The 10,731-nt window shown below is 41.3% G+C and overlaps 1 protein-coding gene across 3 annotated transcripts in view; it reads right to left on the bottom strand.

The window, feature by feature from the left end:
* Positions 1-10,247, bottom strand: part of AP2B1 (adaptor related protein complex 2 subunit beta 1) — a 126,279-nt gene extending 116,032 nt beyond the window's left edge. For 2 of the 3 annotated variants that reach the window (XM_059147282.1, XM_059147280.1), the window contains exons 1-2: positions 10,093-10,247; positions 3,531-3,590 (exon numbers count right to left, since the gene is read on the bottom strand). In XM_059147282.1, coding sequence (XP_059003265.1) covers positions 3,531-3,567 — 37 coding nt within the window. In that variant the 5' untranslated portion in view covers positions 3,568-3,590; positions 10,093-10,247. Of the gene's footprint in view, positions 1-3,530; positions 3,591-9,884; positions 9,904-10,092 lie in introns of those variants that run through there. The other variant, XM_059147281.1, reaches the window with a different exon arrangement.
* Between the last annotated feature and the right edge of the window lie 484 nt (positions 10,248-10,731).

Genomic DNA, 10,731 nt, shown 5'->3' on the forward strand with positions numbered 1-10,731 from the left:
AGGGGCGCCTGGGTGGCTCTGTGGCTTAAAGCCTCTGCCTTCGGCTCAGGTCATGATCCCAGGGTCCTGGGATCGAGCCCCACATTGGGCTCTTTGCTCCGCAGGGAGCCTGCTTGCCTTTCTCTCTCTCTGCCTGCTTGTGATCTCTAATAAATAAATAAAATCTTTTAAAAAAAAAAAATTGAAGCTTCAAGAATGGTACAGGGAGGGACACCTGGGTGGCTCAGTGGGTTAAGCCTCTGCCTTCAGCTCAGGTCATGGTCCCAGGGTCCTGGGATCAAGCCCCGCATCAGGCTCTCTGCTCAGAGGGGAGCCTGCCTTCCCCTCTCTCTCTGCCTGCCTCTCTATTTATGATCTCTGTCAAATAAATAAATAAAATCTTAAAAAAAAAAAAAAAAAGATGGTACAAACCAGACTTTTTTTTTTTTTTAAGATTTTATTTATTTATTTGACAGACAGAGATCACAAGTAGGCAGAGAGAAAGGAGGAAGCAGGCTCCCTGCTGAGCAGGGAGCCAGATGCGGGGCTCAATCCCAGGACCATGGGATCACGACTGGAGCCTAAGGCAGAGGCTTTAAGCCACTGAGCCACCCAGGCGCCCCACCAGAGTCATTTTTAAAGGCACAATCTTGAAGGAGTGCTCAGGTTCTGCACAGTGAAATGCCAGGGCTGTCATGGTAATAAACCTCAACTGGTTTTAAAAGAAAAAACAAAAGACACCACTGTGTCTGTGAAAAAGCAGTCGGCTACTCCCAGTTCAACCTTCCCTCTATAGCCTTCAGCTCTTCGACAATAGTGCCTCATTTTCTGCCATGTTTATATGACTGTGCTTGATGTTCATTTTAACGAGATCTCATTCACCACTATAGAAACAGTGGGGACAGCAAACTACGTGATCCGCTAAAGCCTTAGGATGGGAAGGATGAAACTGGTAAGAAACACAGAAGCTGAGCACTAAAAAAGCTTGTTACGTCAATATCCAGTACCAGCAAGGCAAACAAAGTTACAAAAATCGGTTTTATTTTAATCAACAAATGCAAAAATAGTACAGCCCCAAAGGCTGGTCCTTTTAGAGTCATTCTCCTCTCCACCAAGTCCTCTGCTGCCAAATCCAGTTCTTAGGGTTCCCATCATTTACTTCTAGGAACAGTAAAGGACAAGCAGCAGGGTTTCAGAAGTCTGCACTGTGAAAAGCAGCAGAAGCTGAAGAATCAAAACAGGATGTAACTGAAACTATTCCAATTCTAGCATAAACAAAGAATATGTTCCAGTGGCAGTTCTGGTGGGTGTTGCAGGAAGTAAAAGGAACAGAGTCTATCCATTTTTTAAAATGTGGTATTTACCCACCAGTGATGCAATCTGTAGGTCTTAAACTTTTACAGATCACTGAATTTAAAAAGGTTACCAGGATTCATTACAAGAGAAGGTTTGAAGAGTTAGGTAAGGGTTTTTTAAAAATTAATTAAATATTTATTCATTTATTTTAGAGAGAGAGGGAGAGAGAGAGGAAGAGGGAGAAAATCTCAAGCAGATACCCCGCTGAGGGTGGGGCCTGTTGTGGGGCTCAATCCTACCACCCCAGGATCATGACCTGAGCCAAAACCAAGACTCAGATATTTAACTAACTGAGCCATCCAGGTGTCCCAAGTTAGGTGAGTTTTTAAATGACATCTTTTTATGTCAATATAAACAATATCTTGGTCATCAAAGCATACGAAATGTCAACAATAAATAGCATTTCAGAATGTCAGAAAAAAAGCTGAAAATGAGCGACAATGGTTAATGGTTTTTGTGAAGTGTGACTAATCAAGATAGAGAAGTTGGGTGGGAGCCACGAAGTGCATGAATTGAGACATGGTATAGAGAAAGCATGACTCACACACAGGAGACACTCAATAAACATTTTCTGAATAAATAAACAGAATGAATAAGTCAAGGGAGATGGACTTTGTGGTTTTTGTTTTTGTTTTTTTCTTTTAAAGATTTTTATCTATTTATTTGAGAGAGAGAGTGAGAGCAAGAGAGATCACAGAGGGAAAGGGAGAAGCAGACTGCTCCCTGAGAAGGCAGCAGGATGTGGGGCTCTAACCCGGGACCCTGAAATCATGACTTGAACTGAAGGCAGACAGCAACCAACTAAGCCATCCAGATGCTCCAAAGCTGGTCTGTTTTTAAAGGGAGGGTCATCTACAGCATTAGAAAGGAGCTGTTATTTGGAAACTATTTTACAAAAGATGAGGAGGCTGGACTTTCCCAGGAAGAATCCCTAATTCCTAGCCGCATAGCTGTATGTAAAAAACAGTATATTTCATATACACACACATACACACACACTCTTAGAGATTTTACTTTATATATATATATATATACACACACACACACACACACATACACACACACACTTTAAAGATTTTATTTGAGAGAGAGAGGATGCATGCCCATGCACATAGGGAAGGAGGAGAGGGAGAGAATCCTCAAGCAGACTCCATGCTGAGTGCAGAGCCCAACACTGGGCTTGATCTCATGACCCCAAGATCATGACCTGAGCCAAAATCAAGAGTCATACACTCAACAGACTGAGCCACCTAGACATCCCGTAAAGCAGTATTATATTTCTGATTACAAAGACTATGAGGTTAATAAATTCAAAGCTGTTTTCAAGTAATCCACAGACTATGACCTAAAAATCATGGAACTGACTCTAGAGGTTCCCTTTTTTTTTTTTAAACATTTAATTTATTTATTTGACAGAGAGAGAGAGCACAAGCAGGGAGAGAAGCAGGCTCCCTGATGAGCAGGGAGCCAGATGTGGGGCTCGATCCCAGGACCTTGGGACCATGACCTGAGCCAAAGGCAGATGCTTAAGGACTGAGCTACCCAGGCATCCTAGAGGTTCCCTGTCTTAAGTACAAAGAATTTATTTAGACAACACCCAAAGAATGAGGTAAATCTATATATGGAGGGATATGAAAATACCAAGTTTCTATGTACTGTTGCATGACCTCTTTTTGTTAAAGATAAAAAACTGCTTAATCATATGGATTAATACTTTCATTTATATGCATAGAAAAAAACTAAGGATACACCTGAGTTCACCTCAGGAACTGGAATAAGGAGAAAGAGAATTGCATTTTTATTTTTTGCGTGACCTATATTGCTTTAATAGTACTGTTCGTTATAAAATATTTCCAAGTAAAAAAAAAGAGAATGAATGTGCTGCTGCTGCTGCTTCTGCCTTCCTCAGATCTACCAATCTTCAATGGATCCAAATTGGATTTCATCCTCTTACCAGAATAGAACCTTCAACTCAAAATCATGTGTATCATAGCCCTATCTTTACAAACCTATCCTTTAATAATTTATTCAAATACCCAGTTCTATATAAACAATAGATCCCCAATAAGACTGTCCACAATATGCATGTCTGAAGAGGTCAGGAACATTCTAGGGGGAACAATTTGACACTATAACTTTTGAAGAACTCAAACTCAAAGAACTCAAAAGTTCTTTGATCAAGTTTTTGTACTTACCTTTTTTATTGGTTGTGAAGTACTTGGAGTCAGTCATGGTTTTGGATCTTTAATGTGCACCTATAACAAGAGAAGAAAAAATGATTTATCCAATTTAGTGATGTCCAGCAAGGCACTGATTAATTTTAATAACATTTATAAGAATTTCTATACTCAGGGGCACCTGGGTGGCTCAGTGCGTTAAAGCCTCTGCCTTCGTGATCAAGTCGTGATCCCAGGGTCTTGGGATTGAGCTCTGCTCAGCAGGGAGCCTGCTTCCCCCCCATTCTCTGTGCCTGCTTTTCTGCCTACTTGGGATCTCTTGTCTGTGAAATAAATAAATAAAATCTTTAAAAAAAAAAAAAAAGAATTTCTATACTCAAGAATGGGTATTTTCTTCCTTACCACCATTACTGGTGATTCAAGACATGCAAAAATAATTAGGGATGTTAACTCTTGCCTCAAGGAACTATCTGGGGCAAAATCCATAGGCTAAATGGCATGAATTGATAATCTATTATGGCCTTGTGATTTTATGCATAATTATCTCCTCCAAGCCTCCAAGACCTAAAGCTAGACCTTTCTGCAAATACATCTTCAATTAGGCACTCAAATATTAAGATAAGAAAAAGTTTGTTTTGAAAGATCTCCCCATTACTTTCCATTAAGGAAAATCTTATTTACTCCCTACCTCAAGATGGAGTCATTCCAAAGCACATATCCTGAAGCAATAGTAAGGTTGAAAGAGAAAACTGTGCCAACCTATTCACCATTACATGAATCTCTTGAAAAAAGGAATCTCAGAATAAAAAGCCTACATTAATAGGACAATATTCTTTCACAACAAATCTCTAGAGGCAAATATGCCTCACACGTGGATTTCTTAATTATAGTTTTCATATTTCCAACTATCTATACTTAGCCCAAAAGTATTCCCAAATAATAAATAATGTCACTTTACAGCTAAAAACAAGGCAAAAAAAAAAAAAAGAGATAAGATATTTATTCAGTCACACTGCATACAAAAAAGAATCAGAAGGTGTTAAAACTCAAAAGATCATGGATCCCAGCCTCAAGTTAATGCTTCAAGTTAAATGGAAAATTAATCCAACTGACACATGGTTCTACTAGTGAAACAAAAGGGCATGGACTGGCCACATTTCTCCCCCTAATAATGAGACAATGTTTTCTGATTTAAGAAACTTTTAAGACTTTGTCCTAGGTAGTTGATATCTTTAACTTTATTTAAATTTCCATGTAGTAATATTCCTTCCGCACTCAAAAATGTGTATCTTCTTCCTTACCATCCTCATTAACAATGCTTATTACCAAATTTAGGACTGATGCCTGGCACCTGCTCATTATTGTCAAGCCAAAACAACATGAGTGATACCACATTTGGCAAACAATAGTAAATATGGATCAGAGAGAAAAGACCCAAGCAATAAACAAATCAATGTAATTAAGGAAAATAAAAAAGAGCCAAATAAACATGAAATAATGAAAAAAGCCTGGCTCAAATCTGATCTCTACATTGTGCTACTTGGATAGCCTAAGGGAAATTAAACTCAGCTGAGCTCTTTCCAAGTAGCTTCTATTTACAGTCCTGATCCTTATGCAAGAGTGCTTTAGGTTGTACCAGAATTTCCCTGAATTACCTTCTATGTGAGCTAGAACGCACAAATATTATAGAATACAGAAATTCCCATTTTGATATAATTAAAAATTAACCTGTGACAGAGGCTTGCTTTTTACAATATTTTCATAATGCCTTCCTAGCAAAAATTCAAAGAATGTTATAATTATTTAATCCATTCACCATGTACACTAAATGTGAAATGGGCAAATTGAAGAAAGGAGTCCTTCATGTATAAGATCTGAAATAAATCTGAAGTTATTATGTAAGAACTTACACATACAAAGAGAGAAATCGCTATACAGAAATGATTTCTAGAACCTGAGAGCCAGAGCTCAAGGCCAATATGGTCTGTCTAGGATGTTATTATGCCATCTTAAGTCCAAAAGAATCCTCAAAACTTAAAACTTACTTAGGATTTAAAAACATAATCTGGGGGTGCCTAGGTGGCTCAATCATTAAGCCTCTGTCTTTGGCTCAGGTCACCATCCTGGGATGGAGCCCCACGTTGGGCTTCCTGCTCTGTGGGAAGCTTGCTTCTCCCTCTCCCACTCCCCCCGCCTGTGTTCCCTCTCTGGCTGTCTCTCTCTGCCAAATAAATAAAAATCTTTAAAAATAAATAATTACATACATACACACACAATCTGGAAGTTATTTTTCACGGTTTCTTTGAAAAAAGACACAAAAATTGTTCTGTTTTCTAAAGATCTCATAAACATATGCACATATTAAATTCTTAACAAGAATTTTAACCACAGTTTGTTAATGATAAAGTTAACCTAGTCTTAAATTCTGCCTTTACGGGGCACCTGGGTGGCTCAGTGTTAAGGTTAAAGTCTCTGCCTTGGGCTCGGGTCATGATCCCAGGGTCCTGGGATGGAGCCCCACATTGGGCTCTCTGCTCAGCAGGGAGCCTGCTTCCCCTCTCTCTCTGCCTGCCTCTCTTCCTACTTGTGATCTCTGTCTGTCAAATAAATAAATAAAATCTTAAAGCTCTGCTGGCACCATTTAGAAAAAAGAAATTCTGCCTTTAGTAGTGACCCACACATTTCACTACCTCCCTTAAATTTCATTGTCAAGGAATATATTTCTGTCCTATTCACTGGGAGCACTGTGTTCCTAACTAAGGAACAATGTACCCACCCACAAAATTTCAGGGAAGAGAGACAAGTCATCTTAGCTCCTAAAATAAGAATCTCTGCTCTTAAAGAAAGGGAGAAACCGATCACTCTTAGCTTCCACTGCTGTAAACAATAGTAAATGAAGCATCCCTGACCCCTATTGACAGGGAAACCTACGTGCCTCAAGCCAAAAGAAAACTCCAAGAAAAATGTAAGTAGTCTAAACAAAAACAAGTGGGAAGAGGTGGTGGTTGCACAGCACTAAGAATGTCCTAAATGTCACTCAACTGTTCACTTTAAAATTATTAATTTTATGTTACGTGAATTACACTTCAAAAAACTATATATGGGGCATATGGGGCTCAGTGGGTTAAGCATCTGCCTTCCGCTCAGGTCATGATTCCAGGGCCCTGCATCAGGCAGGAGTCTGCTTCTCCCTCTCCATCCTTCTTTCTCAAATAATAAATCTTTTTTTTAAATTACATACTTTTTAAATGAGATAATCACATGCCAAAGATGAACATAACCAGGTTCTCAAAATTACAGGATGGTGAAAACTACAGCCTGCATTAGAAACCAAAGGAAAAGTAGCTAAGATAGAGCTGAAAAAAAAATAAATAAATAAAATATTTGCTGAAGAGCCTCAAAAATCAAGCTCTTCCTGGAAAAAAAAAAAAAAAAAAGTTTCTTTTTTCTCCTAGAGGAAACCCCAGGAAAAAGTAAAGCCATCATGGAGTCTGAATTCACACCACCTTCCCACCAGATAAACGAGACAAGTCACTGACTGTTCTAGGACCTGCGGTATGGCCTTGGGATACTGCTAAACAATGGCAACCACAGGGAAAGCACACACTCACTCTTGTCCTAGCCCGGCTAGCCCAGCATCTGATGCCTGCATTTTCAGAGGAAGCCTCCCTCCCTACATGGGATGATATATCTGGATTTAACATAACCTAGCTTCTACCAAATACAGCTTGTGAAAGACCCTTCTCTTCTATTCCCCCTCCTTACAGTGCCCCTAAAGAAAATAAGGCCAGAAAAAAATAGGGTCTCAACGTCAAATGGCTCTCTGGGAAATGGCAGCTAAATTAGACTTGGTGAAGCCACTAAATCCCTTCTTCTCACACATAGTTGGCTTTACACAGTCTGGAGCCTGTAGCAAAAAAACTGGCCGGAGCTAACCCAATTATAGGGCAGAAAGGCCATTTAAGACATCTTTCGTTACAGGGGTGAGAAGCACTGAGATTTCAAACTTTTTTTCAAGATTTTATTTATTTGACACAGAGAGCACCCAGGCTCTTGGCTGAAGAGAGAGCCCCACGTGAGGCTCAATTCCAGGACCCTAACATGATGACCTGAGCCAAAGGCAGATGCTAAACCAACTGAACCACCCAGGTGCCCCTCAAATATTTCAATAATTAGATATTTCAATGCAAAGATAATAGTGTCTTCCATTATCATTTAGCTCATAAGAAATCACAAGGCTCCTAATTATAACAAACACGCTTACGATTATTTTTTTTTTAAGATTTTATTTATGTATTTTAGAGGGAGTTTGTGGCAGGGAGGAGCAAAGAGAGAGGGACAAGCAGACACTGCGCTGAGCTCAGAGCCTGACATGAGGGCTCAATCCCATGACCCTGAGATCATGATCCGGGCACAAATTAAGAGCTGGAGGCTCAAATAATTGAGCCACCCAGGCACCTCCACACCCGTGATTTCTATTTAACTATGTCAGACTACAAAGTAATTTATTATTATACAGTAAGAAAGAACTTCAAAAATTTTACATCCAATTTTTAAAAATTTTATTAAGGAGAGAGAATGAGCAGGGAAAGGAGTAGAAGGACAAACAAGCTCCTCACTGAGCACGGAGCCAGACACGAATCCCAGGACCCTGAGACCATGACCTGAGCCAAAGTCAGATACCCAACACACTGAGCCACCTAGGTGCCTCAAGTTTTACACCCAATTTTTTTTTTTTTTTAAGATTTTATGTATACATTTGAGAGATAAAGCACAAGTAAGAGGAGAGGCATGGGGAGAAACAGAGTCCTCTCTGAGCAGGGAGCCCAATGAAGGGCTCCATTCCAGGACCCTGGGATTATGACCTGAGCCAAAGGCAGATGCTTAACAGACTGAGCCACCCAGGTGCCCCTTAGATCCAATTTTTTTTCTTTTTAAGATTATATTTATCTATTTGACACAGAGAGAGACAGCAAGAGACGGAACACAAGTATAGGGAGTGGGAGAGGGAGAAGCAGGCTTCTTGCTGAGTAGAGAACCCAATGCAGGCTCAACTCCAGGACGCTGGGATGATGACCTATGACAAAAGCAGAGGCTTAACTAATGAGCCACCCAGACACCCTCTTCCATCCAATTATTAACTGAAACAGCAAAACTCTGGAAAACTGAAGCCTAGAAGTAAAGAAGGAAGAAAGAAGAAGGTATCATATCTAATTCACTGCTCAGCTTGGGTCAAACCCGTACATAAAATGTAATATTTTTAAATATGGATGTTTAAGGTGGGGGAAGATGAACTGAACTCTCTTGAGTCTCACTCACAAAATGATAACTCTGTGTTAATTTTACCACTCAACTTTCATTGAGGCTGTTTGCAGAACACACTATCCTTTCTGCTTCCTCGGGAGTTTAAACTGTTAAGGTACCTGCAAACAGTTCTCACCTTACCACCACGCTTAGTCATCACTGGAATGTGTTACACGCTTTCTTGTACAGTTGCATCTCCTCCATCTGCTTTCCATTATTACTTTGTAAGTGTACCCTGAGGCTAAGCAATACAGGCATACCAGAAACTTAATTAATCATTTAAATTGTCCCTCATTCAGACCACTTTCTGGGTCACTCCGCCTTTTCGAAACTTACTGTGCTTTCTTTACTTTTTCTTTTTAACCTCAATGATTATCGTAACAACATCTGGCATTTAAAACACCTATTTCTTTTAAAAATCAAAGTTTAATGAAGTATCCACACTTTATGCACACTGCTTCATAATGAAATAGCCAGGTAAGTTCAATAAAAGCCTCCCCCCAGGTAGAAGACTGCTCTGAAAAGAAACAGCTTAAATTAATCCTTTGGATGCAAAGAATATGGAAATAACAACACATTCCAGTTTCTTTGCCTCTGGCTTAGCCTACAGCCTTTCCCAAACGAGATCATTCCTGCTAAACCCAGAAAGAAAAAATTCGGGGCTGATTTACCCCTATTTGCTTCCCCCTCTCTCACATCGGGTCTGAAGGTTTCTCTTCCCTTCCCCCAAGTGTCAGGAATTCCTCTTCAGGCCCAGGTGGTCAAGATTCTTGGGATATATTCCTCCATTACGAGATGGGAGAGAGGAGTCGTTTCACCTCCAATTACCGGAGACAGGAGAGTGCTGCGCGCCAATGGACAAACCTGTGGGGGAATCCCTTTCGCCCTCTACTTAGCTGGTCAAGTCCCAGCCTCCGAATGAACGACGCCAAGCGGGGCAGAAGGAAGGTTCTCCCGTTCCGCCTCCAGCCCATACCGGCCACACCCCTGGCCTCTGGCCCCAACCCCCGACCTCGAACATATCCCCCCTCCCGTGCCCTCCGCCCCACCAATTCCCAGCTGCCACACCCGAGAATTCCCTCGTCAGGCCGGAGTCGTGGAGTCCCTCTCTCCAACCCTCTTCCTCACAACGGTCACACCCGACGGCTCACTTCATCCTCAACGGTCACGCTCCTAGGATTTCTTCTCCCGCCCACCCCACCAGCCTCCAACTCAACCTGGGGTCCCCCTGCCATCAATGAGGGACACACCCCGAAGTTAGCCGCCTTGAACTCACCGGAGGCGAGGGCGGGGGTGGCGGCAGCAGCCAGAGAGCACGGCCCGAGCGGTGTTGTAATGGTTTCCTGCACGTCACGACTCCTTCTCCAGGTCTAAGCCACTGCGCAAAACCCACTTTGCCAGGGACAAAAATGGTGGACAGGAAACTCTGACGTCAGAGAACCTCGACGTTTACCGTCATCCCCGCGCGCGGGAGAACCAGAAAGGCGGCGATCTCTGTCCCCTTGGAAACCGACCGGTCTTTTTTGTTTTTTGTTTTTGAGCGGAAACTGGAGACTGGGGCTATGCAGAGGACTTTTAAACAAACCGACGTTCCCTGGATTTATTTCCTCGCACAGGAGTTCTCTAAAACCTCTCACATGCAAGGGATTGAAATATCGTTTCTTTTATTAAAAAAAAAAATTTTAAGGCTCAGCTGATTTCGCAGGCCAGCTCAGGACTGTGGACAATGGTGAGAATGTGACTGGGAAATCACTTAACATGTCCTTAATCTTAGTCTTTTTTTTTTTTTTTTAAGATTTTATTTATTTATTTGACAGGCAGAGATCACAAGTAGGCAGAGAGGCAGGCAGAGAGAGAGGAGGAAGCAGGCTCCCTGGTGAGCAGAGAGCCCGATGCGGGGCTCAATCCTTGGACC

The sequence above is a fragment of the Mustela lutreola genome, chromosome 15, assembly GCF_030435805.1.
Source record: "Mustela lutreola isolate mMusLut2 chromosome 15, mMusLut2.pri, whole genome shotgun sequence".
NCBI lineage: Eukaryota > Metazoa > Chordata > Mammalia > Carnivora > Mustelidae > Mustela > Mustela lutreola.